The 23,119-nt window shown below is 33.2% G+C and overlaps 1 protein-coding gene across 5 annotated transcripts in view; it reads left to right on the plus strand.

Moving 5' to 3' along the window:
• The window catches only part of LOC130901707 (calcitonin gene-related peptide type 1 receptor), a 200,808-nt gene that overhangs the window by 117,077 nt on the left and 60,612 nt on the right, over nt 1-23,119 (plus strand). For all 5 annotated transcript variants that reach the window (XM_057813247.1, XM_057813248.1, XM_057813246.1 and 2 more), the window contains 3 exons: nt 214-324; nt 14,541-14,647; nt 17,229-17,320. In XM_057813247.1, coding sequence (XP_057669230.1) covers nt 214-324; nt 14,541-14,647; nt 17,229-17,320 — 310 coding nt within the window. The remainder of the gene's footprint in view (nt 1-213; nt 325-14,540; nt 14,648-17,228; nt 17,321-23,119) is intronic.

The following is a 23,119-nucleotide window of genomic DNA, read 5'->3' on the forward strand; positions in this document are numbered from 1 at the left end:
TTATGTTCGATTTATTGCCTCGTCCAACAATTTGACCTGATCTGGCACCTAACGATTATTTTCTCTTCCCAAACTTGAAGAATATCTTGATAGAACCGAGTTTTTTCGAAAGATGTGGAATCCAAAGAGTTTATGTTGAAAAAATAAAATATTCTTTCTATCAGATCCCTCGCATTTTCATTTACTCTTCAATTTTGTATATTTTTGTTTCAGTTTTAACATGTCCTGTACACTTCGATGGTTGGTCTTGTTGGCCTGAAACTCCAGCAGGACAAGTCGCCAACCAATCTTGCCCGGATTTCATTCCAGGATTTGAACCTACAAGTAAGTATGAGACCCCAAACTCAAATAGCTGGGAATGTGAACAATTTATTTAGTAGTATTCACAAGAGAACCATCTATATGAATGAAAGGTTTTTGTCAATCAGAAAAAAATATTAAAGTTCAGGTTGACCAATATCCAATGAGTTTTTCATAAGTTTATTTCCTTTTGTTATAAAAATTCAAATATTTACAAGAGCTCTGGGGTTCGGCAAGCAACATAACTATCTTAAAGATACAGCGTTTGCAATCCAAAGTACTCAGATCGCTGGCTAATGCTCCGGCGGTATATTCCAAACTACGTACTTCAAAGAGATTTCAAAGTTCCAACAGCTATTGAATAATGTGTCAAACTAGCGGAGAATCACCAGATCCGAATGAGAGTTTATCCAAATGAACTAATTTCCTTACTCATCAGCCAATAAGAGTCTGTACCTTCCTCACAGACTTGTTGTGTCAATATTTATGTATGCTATAAAAGTCAATGCAAACTGCACAGATATAGAAAATAAGTAACAATATGTTGTAATATTAATGTTTCAAAGTAGCATTAGCGGATACCTCTCGTTATTTGTCGTAATCCATACCAAGTTTTTATTGTCTTGAGAAAGACAGATAGCATTTATCAGGTATGCTTGCAAAAATTTTTTTAGCTAACTGCGGCAAATCTCAGGAGAGATAACTTTGTTCTTGTTGATCAAGCGTTTTTCGGGAACAAACCCGTGCGCTGTACGTTTGAAGTTTCTCAAAAATTGTGATTCAGCGATTTGATCAGTAGTAGGTATTCAATTTTAGTTTCCATTACTTAAATGATGCGTCATACGAACATATATCAAAAATTAATCGTATTTAAATTTGCAGAGCAGTTAAATTTATTTGGATTTAATAAAGAAAAGCAGAAAGCTGGATATAATTTTGTGACTGGGTTTTTAGTAAGAAATCAAGATGTTAAAATTTATAAATCGGCGGAAATCTCAATTGCTCGCTTAAAAGTTATGTATCGAAATGATGTATAATCATATTTCAACATTTTGGATACCGTTTTGAAAGATAACGAATTGTTTACTAAGCCTTCTAACATCTTTCATATGGATTAAACTAGTCTCCAACTGAATAATCGTCCTGGAGCAGTTCTAGCGGTAACGTCAACGGAAAAGGGAGAAACTGTGACGGTGATCGCCTGTTGCAGTCCCGCTTGCATCATGAAGGGCAAAAATGAAAAAGCAAATGACATTACCTCCAACCCTCAGACAGAACTTTTTTCAAGCCCTTGTAATCGTATTTTTATGAACAATGTCGTCATTGGCTTGATAATCATCCAGGTTGAAGGATTACCCGATCACAGGTTGGCAGGCTTTTATGATAGTCCTCGGGAATATCTACGTCTCAAAAGAAAGCTTCTTCTGGGCTCAGCTCTGCTGGAATATTCCTAAATATGTTTTCATATTAGACTTTGAAAAGCGAAATAGAGGACAAATACAACCTAACTTTTTTAATGGAAGCCAAATTGCAGAACCATCAAAGTCACTCCAGCCAACAACCTCAAAATCTGTTACGGTCACTATCGAAACTCCTTTGTGAATTAAGTCCAGTTTCTGAAATTGACAACACTGCAATAAAACGTGAAAATAAGTGAAAAGAAAGTAGAATTAACTTCTGTAGAATAATGTGAAATAGATAGTGAAAATTTGGCCGGAGAAAACTACGAATATGATTGTGTGAGATATGGTGAAAACTACTATAAATCGAAGATTGTATTCAGTTTATTTACATGTGAAAAAAAGGCAAAGTAAAAGATGGTAGGCAAAGGAAATCAAAGAAAGAAGAAAGGAAGAGGAAAAAGGACGAAGAAATAATATTGCTGTCTTCCACTTCTTACTATGACCATCTGAACGGATGGATCGGATAAGGTTGCCACTTACTTAGTTTGAATAAGAAATTTAATTACTAAACCGTCAATTGATAAATCGTCACCAAAATTCTAAAGAAAACAAAGTTGATTAATAAAAGATTAATAACAGAGTACGGATTTTCATTTCTTTTTGTAACTTGTAAAAACTAAAAAAACATGAAAATAACTAAGTAAATATACAAATACCATAAAATTTCAAAATACAGAAGGAAAGCACAATGAATAACAAAATTAGGTAGTAGTAAGAGGTGATTATAATAAGTATATAAAGTCCATAACAAAATTAAATCAGTGTGCAGCATGTCCGGAATTAAATATTATTATTAGAATAGAATAAGTCGTTTACAGAGTAGAAGACACTTTCCAGTGTATACGCCCTCAAATTATTGCGGATTGCGAAAAAAGATGATATCGATTTGATTTCAATTGGCAAGTGATCGTGATTTTTTTTTTTTCATTGTAAAATATTGAGCCCGCAACTAATTCTGATCGTGGAGTAGATAGGTAAAGGTCGTGTTCCGCGTTCCTAAATGGATAGCCGCAACGACAACAAAAATAGAGAAGATTAGAACCGCACCATGATTTAAGGGTCACTAGATAAGGTTCTATGAAGTGCCGTGAGATCAGGGCTGCTCCAAGGGAAACTAGTATCGTTGGCAGAAGAAACAAAATAGGGCCTAGTACTGAGCCTTTGGGGCCCTTCGCATTCTAATGACTTGCAAGAAGACATGTTGTATCAACCCTTAAAAATTGACTTCTGTTGGTAAGGTATGACTTAAACCACGCGAGAGGTGTTCTCTTGAAACCTTAGTACTGCAAATTGTTGATTAAAATATTATGATTAACTCAATCGAAAGCCTTAGAAACATCACAAAAAGTTGCTCTATTGGAGTAACGACTAGATTAAATATTATTTAGGAGGAAGAACCTGTTTACCAATATTTCTATGATCTCAGATAACGTGGCAAGGAGTGCAATTGAGCGATAATTTTCATCTACTCCTTTATGCAGAGCTATAATTATAGTCGTCTTAAGACAATTGGAAAAAGTGCCATTTTGAAACATTTTTAATATAAATCTATCAGTTCCAGATGAGTATTTATTTTTGATGTCATCAAATTGTATCACGAAGCTCTGCTAAAATTACGGGCATAAAGAAGAAACTGTGTAAGTTAGTATTAACATCAGAGAGATATGAGAGCGGATCATGAGAAGGAGTTTAATAGAATTTATTCATTTTTTGGCTACATTCACAAAGTAATTATTAAGGTTAGCAAATGAAGTAGAGATTATGCTCAATGAAGAAGTTTCTTTAGAAACATTAAGAGAATTAGCAAGTCTCCTATTATAATAAATATCTTTGGCAACTTTTATTGTCTTGTGATAAATTTTTTTGTATAGTTTTACATAATTTTTGAAGAAAACACTATCCGAGAATTTCTTTAAGTGGAATAAAACATAAGCAAGAAATTACATAATAAATAAAGATGAGGAAATTCATTTATACTGAAACTAGCTCTAATTATAAAGGTATGATGTAAGAAATTTTAAATACATTTACATTTATCTGGAAATGCAATTTTAGAAACGTTTTCTGAATGAGTTAACCAATGATCGTTGTTATAGCGATCTAAAAGAAGATATTTGCGCCAACTTAATGCTTTCTCATTCATGTGATTTTCCGTTTATCGAATAACCAAGTAATAAGAGTTATGCGACGTTTTATACTCAAACCGGCACTTCTTTCTGTGCAAACGGTAATTTTCATTTTAATTAAAAGCTTGCAACTTTGTAATAATATCGAAATTAATATTTCTCTTATAACTCTGGTCGTAAATGAGTTTTCAAAATCTGATAATTCACGCGAAATGGTGTTATGATATACTTTCATTAAAGAGAATCAATGAACGGGGTCCCAACAAATTCTATTTATGGACAGTTGTGGTGTTGCCCTAGCAATTGCACGGATACTCATTAAACGATTTTATACCCTGTTTGATCATGAGTATTTACACTAAGAAGCATGACAAATTTCTCACAATATAACTGAAAATATGAAGTTTACATCATGTTAAAATAATTTAATAATCACTAAACAATTACATAGTTCTTATAGTATTTTTTATATTCTTTTTCATTCTAATTTAATTCGATCTAAAAGTTCACACCAATTTGAGATGCATTTTTTACAAGTGACAATGTTTTACAAATATACCCACGCAATTACATACCGTTTAAGGAGATCTGAACATTATGAGGAAAACAAATATAAGGTTTTTGACTAAGTACTTTTGTATATTACTGATACATTTTCAGCATATTTTAGTTTTTTATTTCCGTAAACGGAAGGGAAAGCTGCTACGGCTCACAAAGAAATATGTGAAGTTTATGGTACTGATTGCTTAAGAGAGCGCATGTATCAAAATTGGTATAAAAAATTCCGTTCAGGAGATTTTTCCCTCAAAGGAGAGCAACGTTCTAGTCGCCCTACTGTTGTAACAAGTTGATGATGACCAAAGTCATAATTGAGGAAAATCGTCATATAACTGTTTAAGAGGTCGCGAAGAGGCTAAATGTATCGCACACAACAATTGAAAACCACTTAAAATATTTTGGGATAGTTAAGAAGCTTGATATTTGGGTACATCAGAAACAAAATGAAACCTACCCTTTCTTGAAAAGAGTCATCATTGGACTGGATGAAAAAAGGGTCTTGCACAGTAACATAGTTCGAAAACGATCAGAGAGCAAACACTATCAACCAGCACAAATCACATCGGAATGCTAAAAATAACGAAAAAGCTCATGCTATCAGTTTGGTGGGATTAGAAAGGTGTGTGTTTTTTGAACTGCTTCCAAGGAACCAAACGATCAATTCTGATGTTTACTGTTAGCAATTAATGAAACTGGATAAAGCAATAGAACAAAAGCGGCCAGAATTGTCAAATAGTAATGATATAGTATTTCACTTATGATAATGCAAGGCCTCACACATCTTTGGCAACTCGTGGTAAACTATAAAAGCTTGGCTGGGGAATGATATCACATCCCCCATACAACCCCTATCTGGCACCATATGATTACAATTTATTTCGAATTTTCAGAATTCTTTGAAGGGTCACACTTTCACCAATGGAGATGACCTTCAATCGCACCTGATTCAGTTTTTTGCTGATAAGGACTAGAAATTTTATGAGCGCGAAATCATGAAGCTGAAATAAATATGGAAGAGAGCATTGAACAAAATGAAAAATATAAACAGGTCTCATCTTACTTCTAGTTTCACGTAGTTTTGTTTTTCTCTAGAACTTTTTATTCCCTTTTGACTGTCAGAATATGGGGATTTTAATTTTCATTTTTCCAGTCTTTCCGATTTTGTTGTTTCATAAATATGATTTATTGTTTCCTCTACTTATTGTAGTATTCCTAGGTATTCCTTTTTTGCAGCTATTTTGTTTTCCATTGGCTCCTGTTTGGGCATTTCTATAATAACCTTATTCCTATCCTATCCATCCTCGTTCTCCCAGCTATTTTCCTCTTTTTCACTTCATTGCAACGATTAGATGGAAACAAAAGGATGATACCCAATTTAAGTGAAATTATTTAATATTCGAAGTACAATTGATATTTTTCAGTGTACATTTATGAATCATTATTCACGTTTATATGAGCTCGTCGTAATGGATAGAACAGCTTAGTAACAACGATAGGTGAAAATATGAGGACATAAAACGTCGCTTTTGAATAATTATGTAATTTCAGGAGAATACTAATGGAGGTATTACAAATTGCAATTGGTGGCTCTAATCGAATAATATTTCATTGGTGATATGGACAAAGCAGGACAATTTGGTAGACTGAGCTATTCCTTTTCATAACAAAACAAATTAAGGGATAAGATGAAAATACACCGTACACATAAACCGAGTAATATTTATACATAATATAGTCGTTGCAAATTGATATAACCTCGAGGCGGGCCGCGATTGACTGACCGGTCAATCAAAATATAACCAAGGGCGACTTGATCATGTTGCCAATAATAATGAAAATGAAATTATATTTCTGTTGCTTCGGTATAGCTTTGACCTTTACCAAAATACACTTTCCTCAACAATAATAAGTTTCAAAACAGTGAGATCAAAATTTCTATTTCATACACTGAAAATCAGTTATTTGGGATTACGAGATTTTTGAATGTTGACAGTATTTCATAAAATTCAATTTTTTGTCTGTTGTCGGTGTAATGTATCTTCGCTAACCAATGATGTTTGACCATATTCTTGCTATTAAAACTACTTTGTTACTTGATAATCAAAATTTTAATTGTTAATATCTAACCAACAACCGTCTCATCGTGTTGGTTGGTTAACACAGTTTAATAATTCAATTCACTATTTTGGAAAAAACTTTTTTAAACAAGAAAATAATCAATTGAACTTGGTTTCAATAATCTGACTAGCTTACTCGACGAATGTCAAACTATTAAGAACTTAGTGTACGTGTACAAGCCGCCTTAAATACTAAATTCTATCGTAAACAAAAGCTATGGTTAATTATTTGTGACATTCATGGTAACATCAATTTAAGACGAAAATTAGGTAATCCGAGACGATCTGTGTAGATTTGAAAATAGTGAACATTTTCTTAGTTTTAAAGGTCTTTGAGACAGTAAAGCTAAATAAGAGCATAGGGTAAGAATAAACTGGACCTTGAGAGGAAAAGTGGAGTCTGGAAAGACATGAAACAGTTTGTTAAATCACTATATAAAAAAAAGAAAACTGCTTATCTTACAATTACCAAAAATTTCCATCAGTTCACTAAGGAAAAGAATAATATCGTTATTTTTGATGACTCCCAGATAATAAAACTATTCCATCTAGAAAATTATTTCAATTTCAGAAAGTACATTAAAACTTAATAAAAATCTGCTAATTATATTTTGAAAATAGTAAAGCATTTATAGTTAGCAACAGCTGAAATTTCTGAATCAAGTCTTCATCGTAACTTTCATCCTATTTTTCATTGACTTTTTAGCATTTTAAGATTCTCCACTTCAGTAATAACATTTAGCCTATGGAAAGTTTCTAAGCCTTAGCTCTTTTCTTGATCCCATTCCATAGATAATAATTGATGAAATTGACATTATTAATTTTTGTTGGCTACTCCACAACAGTCATTTTTATCTCTATATTGGAAAACTGTTTCAGCCTGGCCAAACCTAGAGTACAAACCGAATATCAGTTTATCCACATCAAACAGACCAAGGAATCTTCTCCAAAAGCCACATGTCTCACAGTACAAGACCATGTATATCATTATCCTTGTTTTCAGTATACTTATCTGCGTGCATAGTTTTCAATAAGATACATTTTACACTCATTCGAAAACAATACGAACCGCCACTGTTTGAATCCAAGTAAATTGAAATTGCGATAAGGGAAGATCAATTTTTGACCACCATCATGTATCAATTTCTCGTAGACACGTAGAATCGTTTGTTAAAGTTGCGAATCTCTTAATTTTAATTTACTGCTGATCTACTCGAAAGTTAATATCTGACCCAGACTCTTTGACTCAAACTGGCCTAGTATCTATCTGTGTCGAAGTTTTTTTAACACATAACAACAAAGAGTGATTTTATTCATGTTGAATGTACTTTAGTAACCCAAGCATGACTTCTTATTTAAATTCGCTACACCAGCAAAGCATAGTTCCTTATTACAGACTTTCATCACCTAATGCACGTTGTAATCGTTCAACACCTTGATTTTCATTTGAACCGACTTCTGCCTGCCTGCCGAGGTTTAGTCTAGTCAAACATTTCAGTAATATCATGTGCTAAATAGAACATTAACCATAAAAAGAATTCAAATACTCTCATTATTCATTATTATAATATAGATAAATCCAAAATACTGTTTTATATAAAGAAAATTCGTTAAATCAGAAAGACATTTGTGTTGTCGTTATCTCTAACAGCGTTATATTAAGCCATTCTCAACAATAACGGTCCTTTTTATGTTCACCAACCCTAGTTAAAGTTTACTCTAGTTCTGTTTTTGTCTATAGAAATTCCGGAATTCAGCGGAAGTGATATAAAATCTCCATTAGTATGCCGGCAACCTCGATATGGTCTTTTATAAATAAACCAAATAGGATTTCTAACTGTATCGGTTTCAATCGTTATAACGAAGCTCAAAATGAACGTTTCACGATATTTTATTGTTTATTAGGAATCATAAAATATTTTAACAAACACTAGTGCCGTTTTTTAAGTTTGATTATTGTAAAATGCTGACGATATGTAGCGTGTAAATCTTTCTTTTAGGGTATAAAACCACGGAAAGCATTTGTTCGATATGAGTTGCATGTCCGGTACTGGTAACGATACCAGGACACTCGTTATGGTGTGATATTCACAACCCATTAAGAAAATAAAAGCTTCAGAATACTCGTCTTTTACTTTTGAACTCCAAAACAGCCCATATTTACATGCTTCTGCTAACTTTACTTGTATTCATGCAAAGGTAAAAGGTAGGAAATGCGAATAAGTAAACTAATAGGCGCATGCAAGTGAAGCTTGTATTGCGGCAGGGTGCATCGGCACCTCCTTAGTAAAAATATAAAATCGCCACAATAATAATAAATTTTCTGTGAATAAAAACAATATTGATCATTTAGTACATTTATTTGTTCTTAAAAAAGAATTTTTTTATGTAACTGAGTTTTTGTTTCTCCAAAATTTGTTTGTCTTGCAATACCAAGAAATCTAATATCTAAACATTTTCCAGAAAAAGCTCTAATTAGATCTCATTCATGATTGTAATCAGGAAAGTTGAATTTGATGATTTCGCAAACTAGAAAAAATATCATTACATTCAAATATACGAATGATTACGCGAGTTCTCGATAATCTTTATATGAAATGTTACATTTAAAGAAGATTTATTTGTTTTTGTACTATTAGTGAAGAAAAAATTGAACACTGGTCCATTTTTAAGATGTGATTTATATGCAAACTTGATCAAGACTGCTCTGTTGTATCTTACCATAAGTTAATCATACTTCAGGTTTCTATCTACGGCTCAAGTGCTTGTTCTCTCGTTTTATATCTCTATTGCCCACACTTCAAAGACCGACGATAATGACCTAATTTTAATTAACTATCTATCTATCACCGTCGATATTTGTTTTTCATATATTTTGATGTTTGAGCGAAAAATAAATTTTTCCCAATTCTTTCTTTGTGCTCATACTTCACAAATAAGCTTGAAAAAAATTAGTATTCATTAACTAAAAAATTTTTTTGCTAATCGAAAATTATTTTTAGTATAATAAACAACATTTCTACCTACGAGCAAGCTTTTTAGCTAAATCTTATGTTTATTAGGATAGTGATAGAATCAGTATACACTCCTCTAACCTTTCCATCCTATTATTATAGAAGAATTTTTCTTGGCATGAAAACAGGCTTCAGTTTCAGTCACGATTATCTCATTTGATTCATACTCCTCTTCTTTTTTATATCTGAAAATAGCCAGTAGTCCCCTCGAGCTAGATCTGAAGAATAAAGTGGATGTGAAGGCAAAGCAAAGTTCATTTTATTGAATTTGATTTCCACTGACATACTGCCATTTTGACTCAAATATAGAATAGTGATCTCAGGTTTGGTTTTGTAGTTACAGCTTCATACAGTTAAATCATCAATTATTTATACCGTTGTGAAGAAACACGGCCCCAATTTGAAGAGAAGCTGTTTCATGCTCATAAGTAAAATATATCTCTGAATTCTATTTGTGAGTTTTATATAAGGGTGATTCCGTTCTAACTGTGATTTTTTGTATTCAAAATTTCAAGATTTTAAAATTTAACTTTTCTAACTTTTTTATGCATATTATTCATCTATTTTACTGTAAAAATAAAACTCTAAGAGGAATTTACTACAACTTCAAAGTATCACGAGCAAGACACAAATGTCGGATTTTGAGTTCCACGGTACTGACTCATTTATCCACGGTACTGACATGGTAACTTAAGATATTAAACAACAAGTGCATCAATTTTCCTCAGTTTGATCATAAACATTAGAATTTATAAGGTAATTAGTTTAAATCATTTGTTACGACAAAAAAAATTAATAATTTATCGGTAAATTCTAGGAATGGACATGACACGGTACTGACATTCAAGTGATGTAGTATAAGTTTTCTTTAAGTGGCAAGTTATATTGTATAAAAATAATGTTTAAATATCTTAAGAATTATTCAATTAACACAAAATTTTTATTAATTGATTATTAATTAATGACTAGTACAAAAAAACAATACAGGACATTGAATATCACAGTTAGAACGGAATCACCCATAAGGATTTGAAAGAAGGACGGTTTCGAGATTTTCTCGAGCAACTGCCTCTTTGGCCGTCTTGATAGTTAATCACAATCGGTGCTTATAGAGCCCCCGTTTTGAAGCTCACTATAACAATCGATCATAGCAAAGCCCAATACACACACGAAATTCTATTTTTCACATCGTATATATCATTTAATTTAGAAAAAAACGAATATTGTTTGTAGTGATCTCTATATATCTCGGCGGAAATTTATCTGTCGATGCAATATGTATGCAAGAATCACTTTTCAAATTGAGATGTGAAATGTATTTGTTGGTTCTTATTGCTTACATTGTTTTAAACTGCATTTGTACTTCATTTTTAATTTAAAAACATGGACACTACAAGTGTACTATCACCTAGACTTAACCCAATATGAGACTTTCTTAATTTTGTACTCTAAATTGTGTTCGCTCATGTATATTATCGTCAATCTCAGTTTGTAGATATGAACCAATCATTATGATATATGAGACCATAAATCTTATTGTTTCTCTAATGTGTAATAATTCAATGATAAACAGCATGGAAATAATAGTGACGAATAGCTCAGATTTATCATTATGTTATTCTTCGGTGGAACCTCGACCGAGCATTGCAATGAAAATGATCGCTATTCATTTCTATCGCTTCGAAATGAAAACGGTTCATAATAATCTGACACGGTGTCAGAATTTCGAATCATATATTTCGAAAGTTATTAGATTTGCGGATTTAATTTATAGTTAATACAAGAATGAATAAGCTGCTTCTAATACCGGAATCCATACTTTTTGTAACAATTTTGTAAAATCAACCGAGGCTTGAATAACTTAAAATATATCGCATTATTCGTCTGCTTCATTATATACTTGAATTTATAGATGAAATTTCCGATATATCCTCAAAATTCTTCATCGTAACGATCCAATTATAGAGTTATTCTGTTCATTCACCCAAGAACCCTGATATTTCCTCCAAGGAATGATGAAATCGTTGAAACGAACTAGTTGCGTATTCACCAGCTCCCATTTAACGTATCCTACTGATATCGCCAGTTAACTTTCCCCGCTCGACAATTTTTTCTCGAATTATTTATTTGTTCCAGAAATTTTAGCTCATTCTAATATAATACAAGAATATAGAATAATCAACTAAAATAAAATACGCAAAAATGAGGTTTATTGTCCAGTTTTTTGATTATTTTGAGAAATTTGAGTTATTCCCAAATGAGGACTAAATATCCTTTTTTCAATGTAGTGAAGGTGAGTAGCTTTAAAATAGAGTGGCGCCGGATCTATGAACACAGGCTTGCAACCACTAAAACGCTAACATCTAGTCTTATCGCAGATTAAAGAACAACTTGAGCGGTGGGAATGGAAAAAAATAAATTGACTAGACTCCAGTCATATGGAAGACGGTTATCACAAAAAAAAACACCAATCTGAGCTGCCAGTACTGCGGGATAGAGACTAGGATTTGACCTAGTAGTAGAACTTTGTTGCAAAGCCAGCGACGCCAAAAATATTATCCAACTGTGCAGAGCCTCCATGTGATAGGACGAGGACTACCGACAAAGCTGCAAAGGGATAACCAAGGCTATAAGGATCATAAGTTGGAATCAATTTGAAGTTAAATTAAACTCAACAATAGAAGATTCGGCAAACTGGCGAAGTAACAAAAAGAAAAGCACGACAGTTGAGTACAGTTTCATGAGAAGCATAATTTTAACGATTTCGATTGAATTTGCGAAGCTACTTTCATGAGAGTATAATATTATGCATAATATATTCTTGACGAGCCAAATTATCGCTAAGAAGCAATGGAAATTCTCAAGGAACAAGTTCACACCTAAAATCGTTATTCTTAATAATGTATTAGACACACTCAATCAAATTAGTGGAGATTATTAGATTAGATATACTGGTCTGATTTAGAGCAAAAGAATTATAATAGCATTTACTATAATTCTGACATTTGCAAATTTTATTTTTAACAAATTTGTTAATTTCATTAAAAGTTTTACTTTATACAGTATTGTGACTATATACAAATATAATTTACTTTAAATTTTTGTGGTTAATTTACTATTTCGTAATTTCTATATAATAATTTAATTGATGATTGCATTTTCTCGGAAATTTTTTGATATACCTAGGGATGCAAAATCGTTCTGAAAAAACATCGATATCTTAAAATATCAATATATTTGACAAATAGCATGTGCCAAAATATCGTATAAGAGCGATATAAGATGTTTTTGCCGATGTTTCATTTTTTTAATAGGATGCTTCATTAATGCATTTGATTACATTAAAACACATCTTATTACATGAACAATATCTATTTTGAAGTTAAAAATCTGGACTCTAACATCCTATTTCTTTGTTGCTAATGGCTGCTCCACCTTCCGAGAACAATCGCTTTCTTGCGGCAGACGTTGCAACGATGAGAAGGTATATCATTGCGACTTTGTAAAGTTTTCGAAATAGAGATTTCATATTGTCCCAAATTGGTATTACAGAAGATAAAAGGTACATTTGGACCTCGGTTTCGCTAATGTAGCCCGATAGTGGCGTGGCTATAGCTGAAGCACAGGGTATAAGGTATCAAATCCTCTGGCTAGATGTTTTTTTAATTCTTCTTTGAACTGAAGTATTATTTCATTGATGTTTTTCAATATTTCACAGACACAGATAACTAGCTTTGCTTACCGTAACTATCTCCAGAAAACTCATTTGTCAATTTCTCAAATGGGCATAGCAATTACATGATTTCTTTGGTGCAATCCAGTTGAGACTATTGGTGGAGCTTTAGGTCGAGTCAAAAGTATTGCTTCTACAATGGACCCAACTCAGTGAATCTTTGGAGTATATAAAAACAAGACTTCCTCTTGTGCGAACATCGTGTATCATTTTTTTTAATTGACCTTCTTTCAGTCCCATCTCTAGCTGTCTGTTCCGTCAAAACAACAAAGCAATGCGTGCGGACGTCACAGTTATTCCAAAAATCTGAACAGTCTGAAGAACGATATCAATGTTTGTGAATGTAGCAGACTATGTATCAACCATGTCATCAAAACATCGATGGTAACATCGTTGTTTATGACCGATACCTCGATGTTTTACAAACATCGATGTATCGTTTGCAATCCTAGGTGTACCAGGTCACCACGAAATAAGATTAGGTTAAATCCATATAACAAAAACCGTTTAAAACATCGCTTCAGGAAACAATCTATAACATCCCTTGAAAGAATTTAAAAACCAAATTATAGGAAATCAAGGTAATTAAAGGGTATAACAGGTATCGCATCGCTCGAAAAATTTCCTCGTTCATTTGATATTCAAAACTCAAGTCCATGTACCAGGGAGAGTAGGATCTTGGTAATAGAAAACCGTTCACGATTTCACTTAACCGAATCGTAAACTGTTTTATTGAAAACAGCTCTTTCCATCAACATAAAAGTAGTAATTTCGGCATGTACTAATAAAGAGCATGTTCAAGGGATCTATATATTTCTTTCAAATAAAAGTATTTCTTGAAAGAACTAGATAAGAGTATGCAATTTAAACTAGAAAATTGGCAACAGAATAGCAAGGATTGCAATCGGTATAATAGCCTCTAACGTGGATGATATCATTGAGTTATGTCGAAATTATCACTTTTAACTGTTTTTGCAAAAAAAATCCCACTTTCTTCCAATCCTTATTAGTAGATAGCTGAAGGTTGTTATCAAATATTAGCAGATTTTTTAGATGAGCTTATTAATTTTGTTATACTTGTCAATTTTGGTTTTTTCAATATTTTTGTTTCCGATTACGACTATCTCTTTCTTATAATTTTTTTACAGCCTTACTATGAATGGATCCTAACACCTAGTACATTTCGAAAAATATATTAGTAGTAGTAAATCTTATTTTTCGTTTTTCAGATACCGTTTATTACAAATGCATGGAAGATGGCACCTGGTACTTTCACGAGCCCTACAATCGAACGTGGGTAAATTATACTACTTGTGTCAATACAGATGATTTGTCGGTGAGGTTCTTATGTTTTTTTATATTTATTTCTAATCAAAATTATACATCATAAACAGGTGTGGATAGCAATTAAATGATTACGAAGTAAACAAGTTAATCTATATGATACACGGAAGAAATTACGTGAAACTCAATCACTTGAGTGGCTTTTTATGAGTAGGTGCAGGAAAAGTTTCGCAGGCAACGGATATTATTTCTCTTATCGCCATATTATTTATTTGGAAAATAATAAAATGAAAAAAGCTGGGAAATTGTACATTGAAAGTATCACTGTAATTGTTGGAAATGAATTATTGAGTAATGTAGTTTCCTGATATCTTTTCAAATGTTAACGTCAAACTCTATGTTGCATACTTTCTTGTCCCCTGCTAATCTTTCTATTCCATCTAGAAATGTCCATTCCGTATCCCCTTTCTCGGTAACTATGTAAATCCACGGTCTATCTCTTCCTTTAATATTAATTCTTGCTTTCATCATTCTATTATCATGAGTCTGTTATTATTCAGACTATTCAGATTATTTTTGCTCTATTTTTGAGTCCCCTTTCAATACAGGTCTCAGCTGTGATAAGACCATTACTCTTTCCAGTGTTTCAAGTTCCATTATCAGCCTGTTGTTCACAATTTATGACCATCACTTTAGTTTTATTAGTATCCACTTATCAGTTTCTCTATTTCTTTAGGTCGGTCGTTCTGTACTTACAATTCATTTGACATCTTGCAAAGATACAAAAACCATTCTGAAGACGCTATTTTCTACTGTTACTACACCAATAGTCACAATCATACTACATAAAGCGCGTTTTGAAATCCAAGTTATCCCCTTCAGGAGCTGAAGGTAGAGGATGAAAGTACTTTTTAGGTTGATGTAGTGACAGCAGTAGAGAGTATGTTCACTATGAATATCACCAACGGTTTCAGAAATTCCAACTTATACAATAAGCAGGCTGAAGGGATTTTGCGCAAAATTTATGGCACATGAATTGTAGTTGCATCGCTATTCTCCTAAAATTAAAAAGTTATCGCACTTCGATCTTTTGGAAGAGGACTCTGGAAGTGCGGTGACTTCATACTTTTCGAAAAGATGATTCCACTAGAAAATCAAAGAACAGCCGACTGGCTTATCACAACACGTGTACCGGGAGTTTTCGATGAAATTGAATGAAAAAAACAGAAAGAAGTTTGCGACAATGACCATGCTCATAGTTCTGCAATGCCTCCAAAGAGAAAGTCTCATTATTTTTTTTTTCATGTTCACCCTTAGAGAAAAGCTTTGTGGCATAACAGTTCAACAGTAATAATAGACACATGAAATGTGAAGAAAGAATTCAATAAATTTTAAAAGAGTTTGATCATATGAGGAAGGTCACAGAAGTACCTGGCCTGACGTAGAGATGGCGGTAGTTGCTTGCAAAATACCATTGTATTAGAAAGTACACAATCTGTAGTTTGAGGACGCCACGTTGTTTGATATTTGTTTGGCAGTCATCAATAGTGAACGTTTTCAATGAATTTTTAAACATAGAACAGTAAAATAGTGGGTAGCACATTTTAAACGAGGCCGTATGACCTGCGAAGACCAGCATCACAGTGGTCGACCAAAAGTGGTGGAGACTCTAGAAATGCTGAAGAAAATCCACAAAGTATGGATGGATAGGTAATGGATGATCGTCGACTGAAAGTGCGGAAGCTAACAGACATAGTAGACATTTCAAGATGTTTTCAACCAGTGTTTAGCAATGTTTTACAGAAACCAAGCCGAATTTTTCGCCGTTCCATAACCATGGATGAAACGTGGGCCCATAACTTCACATGCGAAACAAAAAAACAATCAAAACAATAGAGTGAAAAGGAAGAACCGGCTCTGAAGAAGGCAAAGACCGTTCCATCTGTAGGCAAGGTCATGGCGTAGGTTATCTGGGATGCGCGTGGGATAATTTTCATTGGCTATCTTGAAAAAGGAAAAACTGTCAACGACTAGTATTATGCGAACTTATTGCAACGTTTGATGGACGAAATCAAGCAAAAACGGCCGCATTTGGCTAAGAAGAAAGTGTTGTTTCATCAAGATAATGCACTTGCTCACACATCCGTTATTGCAATGGCCAAATTGATTGAATTAAAATTTGAATTGCTACCTCATGCAACCTATTCGCCAGATTAGCCTCCTCGGATTATTTTCTGTTCACAGAGTGTTCACAAAAAAGATTCGGTGTTCAAAGATTTTCCAACAATGAAGAGGTGATGTCGGCAGTTAATGGTTGTTTTGAGGAGCTTGACGATTCTTATTATAAAAAGGGTTTCAAACTTATTGAACATCATTGAGAAAAGTATAAAGAAAACTGTTAAAATAAAAACTAAAAGTGAAAAAATTAATATACTCCTCGTAAGTTTATGATAATTGCTTTTTTCGAATGTACAATTATATACCATTTCTTGAAAAATTTGAGTAAACGAATTACTTTCCTTCGCTAATTCATTATGAAGATGATAAACAAATTATGAGTTTGTACAATTTTAACGAAATTTTCATCTGTTTATACGGCTAATATTATATATTTTTTTTTTTCATTTTTCCAGTTTCGAACCGTTGTGATAATAATTCACTCGGTAGGCTACAGCATCTCGTTAGTGGCTCTCTTGATTTCCTTAGCTCTTCTTATCTACTTTAAGTAAGTAATATGTTTTATACTTGTAATTAGTAGTAATTGCATCTCTTATCAAGCATGTTTCAAATAAAATTTAATAGGTATGCCAAATGGAACAAGCCGTTGCCAACATAATCAAAGTTCTTCTACACCAAGGTAAATAACTTCCGTACGTCCATTCGATATTGTAAACAACTCTGTGCGTAGTTATACTCAACAAGTGTTAGCAACCATTAAGAATACGTGTTATTTCATGTTACATACGTTATAACCTTTGGAAAAATTAATTTATTTTCAGTCAAATATATATATATATATATATATATATATATATATATATATATATATATATATATATATATATATATATATATATATATATATATATCACACCTTGTTTATTGTGAACAACTCCATCGACGTGTAGAACTTATTTTCTACCAACCTCATAATTTTATAACAAATTTCATATTATTCTCTACCTTTTTTACCAATGGAGAACGTATTATTGATATGAGATTCCCTTAATCACGTCACGTTCAACATATTCTTCCTATTATTTCTTACATCTTCATTTGTACACACTAGAAACGTGTAGCTTGATAAATATACGTTGGTTGATCGTACGTGTGGCAGCATGCATTTTAAAGTAACAGTTGCTGCCAAGAATTCTACTTACACGATTTCCGTTCAAATTTTAATGGAAAAGTACACATATATTCACTGATATTGTTTAGTTCTCGTTGAGTTTGAACAAAGAATATTTCTGATCCTTATAAATACATATATCTGTACAAAATACAAGAATAAATACAATTCGTTTTCGATCTGGCAATGAAACATAATTATTTTTATTTTCCAACATAATCTTCTTTGAAATCTATATACTAGAGTAAGGGCCTTATCATACGGATTTGAGTGTCTTTGAAGCGGAGAGTGCGCGCAGCGAATGTGGGAGGACGTAGGTACTCAATCGTATCATCATGGCTTCATTGGGAGATTCGAATATTGATACAGATACTCAAAACCGTTACTTCATATGGGACCAAAAAAGCAGAGAAGTTAGTGATCATAGTTTGAAAAAAAGGCTTGGAAATAGGATAAAATGATCACAAAGCTAATGCAAAGGATGGTGAAAAGTAATGAAAGTGAACCCGAATACAACTTTGCGTTGTCTCTGGTTGACGATTTGAAATCAAACAGACTATAAAATCCTAAATTTCCTAAATCCTGGTACTTCCTTCCTTATGCCACACGTCCGCGACGTCCTCATGGTGTAGTCGCTGCGTATTTGCGGCGCATTCGTTGCGCCCCCTCTCCGCCCCGCAAACCGCTAGTATGATAAGACCGTAAGGTTCCAACCTAACCCCAAAATAATAGTTGCCCTTTTTTTTTCATTAAAATAGACGTTTAAGTATGCGTAATGAAAATATCTCTTCTGTCAATGAAACTTAATAACTAGAAACAAAGAAAAACGATCGCTATCACTTTTACGGTCGAGGTACACTGTTTTTTAATTTTAGGAGTAGTTTTACCTACAGTTATGAATCGACGCCAAAAAATCGAACTCATTTTGCTTAAAACGCGAAAATTAGGCCTGAGAAATGTCGATTTCAGTACGCTTTTGGTCTAAATTAAGCCAATGCGGCATCAAATTCGCAGATAGCTCCCGTATGCATAATTCTTAACTCAACATCATGGCAAAAGCGTTTTTAAGATAAACCTATAACCTAGATTCTCAAACAGAGCATATGCTAATATCTCTAGAAATTTTTGGACATTTAAGTAGTAAAAGTTTGAAGTTTATCAAATATATCAAAGAAAATTATTCACCAATTCAAAGTAAAGAATTATCTGATAAGTAATTTGTGTTAACATAATCCAAACGGGAAGTTGTGTGGTAAAGCCGCTCCTGTTGAATAGAATATGTTCAATTCACTAATTCTCAAAGCGTGGATATCTACTTGTTGGGCCCGAAATCAGTTCCTAATCAAAAGTTTCGTCATTTATGGGTGAACTTATCCTTTATTCATGGTTTCCACATTCATCAAAATTACCAGGAATGCTTCAAGATGTTGTTATACGTTGTTATTTTAGCACATATTATACTCACTTGGACGCATCAGCAAAAGATTTTTCGGAAATTTCATAAATTCAGATACTTCTCATTAAATAATATATTCTCACAATATAGTAGTTCATGAAACAAACCAATGGGATGCAAGATCTGTTAACCAGCATCAGAACAGAACTTAAGCAGTTTAATTAAGAGTATCAGAAGTTTCATTTCCAACGCTAAATTCAAACACCTGCAATACGAAATATTGCTGAGAATTACTTTTTCATAATATCTAGTTGAATAAGATTTAAGTTCTTGTTAACAAAACTGAAAACTAAATTACTCAAGCTTTCAAGGACATTAATCCACAGTCTTTCAAGCAAAAGTTATGCCTCAATAATGAGTTAACCGGTTCTGGAGTTAGTTCCTAGAAGACTAAGCTAGTCATAGACTGTACACGTGGCCTACAAGACATGAATCTGTAAAATATAATTATCATTCCATGGTGCCAGATAACGAAAGTCGCCATGGAAAAGAAGATCTTTCAAATAATTAAGGACGGGCTAAAACATTGCTAGGCACAGAGTTTTTCAACGACATTAGAGAAAGACATCTTGTAGCGTCTATGAAATTCTAAGATCGGATTATTAATATGTCAATTCCACACTAGTGGAGGACATATATTATGCATAAAAATGCTCAACGCTTGAAAAAATATAATATGAATTCACTTCCATTAATGACTTTCATTCATTGTTCATCCATCCGTCGAAAAGAAACATATCCTATGCATATCTAACGAAAACTTATATCTCAAAAAGATACTATTCTGCATCCTCACTCCCCAGTTTGAAGGAACTTTAGTATGAAATGGAAAACCAACTTCTTCTGGTATTTCTCGAAGTTGATAAGTTTGATGTAAGAGAAAGCAATCAAAACAAATATTTCACGGAAAGTTGCGTGCGCGTCGGTTTAATGGAAGAGGTGGAAAGTTCGAAGTAATATATATCAACATTGATCATTCGAAAGTTAGTTAGTTAACAAGTAACAGGTGGAACCAGGAATTCTATTTTATAATTATTAATTAAGGAACGCTATAAATACGTAAATTGATTAAACAGCCGAAAACTTGGAAGGAGGAAAAGTTATCTCAAAATTGAAGGCACCCATTATACAGAGTATCCAGAAACTCTCTTGCAAAAAGCAAAATATAGATTATGGATTCTATTTTATGTAATCCTATCCCGTTATTAATATGATGCTTCCTAGTTCATAGTTGTCCAAGTGGGCAGTCAATTGAAAGTGCGCATGTGATCGGTCCTTGAATCGATTCGGAATTTGAATTCCGAACAAAGCTTTTGATACGTGCGAGAATATTAGAGCCGATCCTAATTATAATGTCGTTAACAGTTCATTAATATTTGGAATGGCGTTAGAACGAAACCTGACTGTTACGGATAGTATAATACTTATTGTATATATATATATATATATATATATATATATATATATATATATATATATATTTGCATCTAAATTACTATGAATGTACACGGCGGTAATTGCGAGACCGATCATCACATATGATGAGGCAGTGGTTTGGGGTACTAGGACTAGTCTGAATACAACTAGGGACAATAGGTTTGCATATGTGTAACCAAAACCATGAAATTATGTGCAATAGCAACACTAGAAGTGATTCTACCTCTTCACATGGTACTGGAAAGCTTAGCAGATAAAACATCACTTAGAATGTTCAGAGACGGAGTCACCAAAGAAAAACTGTCCCTAAATAATTTGGTCTTTATTTAGGGTCGGGTTGCCTCAGAATGATGCATTGAAAAAATTCAATTCATTTCGAAGCTGTAGAAGTGAGTGGTATGAAAATACCATGCAAGAAATAATTAGAAAGGATAATAAATGGTATATGGATGGATCTAAAGCAGCAGACAGAACTGGATTAGGAGTGTACGGGCCCAAAAACAAACACTCTGAAAACCTGTGCAACACACCAAGCATTTTTCAAGTAGAAATTAATGCAATTGAAAATTGTATCCAGTTCAATCTAAAGACGAAGAATCGCAAACAAGAGATCATCATCCTGTCTGATAGCCACGCAAATATTAGAACTTTAAGCTCCAATATCGACCATGAGCGAAGGGAAATGGAATAGCTGATAAGCTCGCTAAAGCGAGGGCAGACGAACCCTTGTGTGGTATCAGCTACACAACAAAAGCCTTGAAAAAGACAGGCAAAGACTCTCTTGGGTAACTATAACCAAAAAAGATGTACTGTTGCCTCAACAGATACTCTAAAATGCTAGATTCAGCGGATGAAGCGGCGTTTAGATTTTGTTACAAAGAGGACGATACCTCTATCCACATTCTCTCGAAGTGTGAAATACTACGTAATTCCAAAGCACTACACTTGGAAGCGTATAAAATATAAGACGAAGATCTGTGGCAGCTACAGCAATTCCAAATTCTAGACTTTCTAGAAGGGGTGGAATTAACAGATTGGCTGTAGACCCTGGGTTTCCCAGTATCGCAGCAAGAAAGGGGGACACAATACATTTTTGGGTCGCAGTGTATATGATACCCCAATATCTATATACAAACATACATCTATTCACTTAAAACTGTTGTTCGTGTTGCATTAATTAGTTTCTATAGATGTAAAGAATGGAATAATTGAATGATGGCAAAAAAAATATCCAGAAAATGAGATGCAAATGAAAAAACTGACACTGAAAACAAAAAACCGAGACATTTATTTGATTTTCCGCGACATAAATAAACACGTTCAAAGTGAGAACTTTACAGAACAGGACGAATTGCATTGACGTTCTTTTTGATAATTCTTGGCTGTCGGCTATACGAACATAGACCTCCGGATCCGCTCCTGCATCTACGCACATTCTGTATTTTCAGCAATACATAATTGAATCAATAATTCAATTATCCTTTATAACAAAGTTAGGTTCTCATAATTTCCATTAGTTCCAATATTTATTGTCATGTTTTTTCACTATAATGAAATCAGTTCCACAAATACTAATTTGTTACATATATGTGTTGGGAGGATATTCTTTTGGGAATATCAATTTACGGTACACCAAAAATTATCAATTAATCACGCTTAAATCCCCCAATTATCCATTTATTTGTTTCTAATTATTATCATTACCAGAAAATTTAAGTAATTAGTAATTTAATTAAGCAATTAACTAAACTATACACTTTAATATGAACCTATTTTCCGATTTTTACAACAAAAACACGTAAATAAATTGTGGCTGTATTTGATCGTATCACGCGTAATTGATTTGAGCATATCATCGAGGGAAATGTGGTTGTGGAAAATTTGCATCGTTGCGACATTAAAAGTGGATGAAATTTTGGACATGCAACGTCGCTGATGCACTGGGAATCAACCACAAAACAGTTTGGAATCATTTGATAAACAAAAAAGGTCGATGTTTAGATACCTTAGAAGATTAATTAAACAAATTGAAATTATTATCAAACAAATTAAACAAGCCAAACAAAAAATATAGTATCCCAAATGTGGTAAAGTAAGACAAGTCTGAATTGACGATCCGTAAGGTCATGCAGGTACTGAAGGAATTGTTTGAGGGAATAGCCCTCACTGGGCAATGGCGTTTATCTCTGAATGAAAAGAAAATTAATCTAATGTTTAGGTAGGCACGTTTCGTCGGTAAATAAAAAAACTTCAATGCTGATTCCATTAATAATTCCCCTTTT

This window comes from Diorhabda carinulata, chromosome X (assembly GCF_026250575.1).
Source record: "Diorhabda carinulata isolate Delta chromosome X, icDioCari1.1, whole genome shotgun sequence".
In the NCBI taxonomy this organism is placed as follows: Eukaryota; Metazoa; Arthropoda; class Insecta; order Coleoptera; family Chrysomelidae; genus Diorhabda; species Diorhabda carinulata.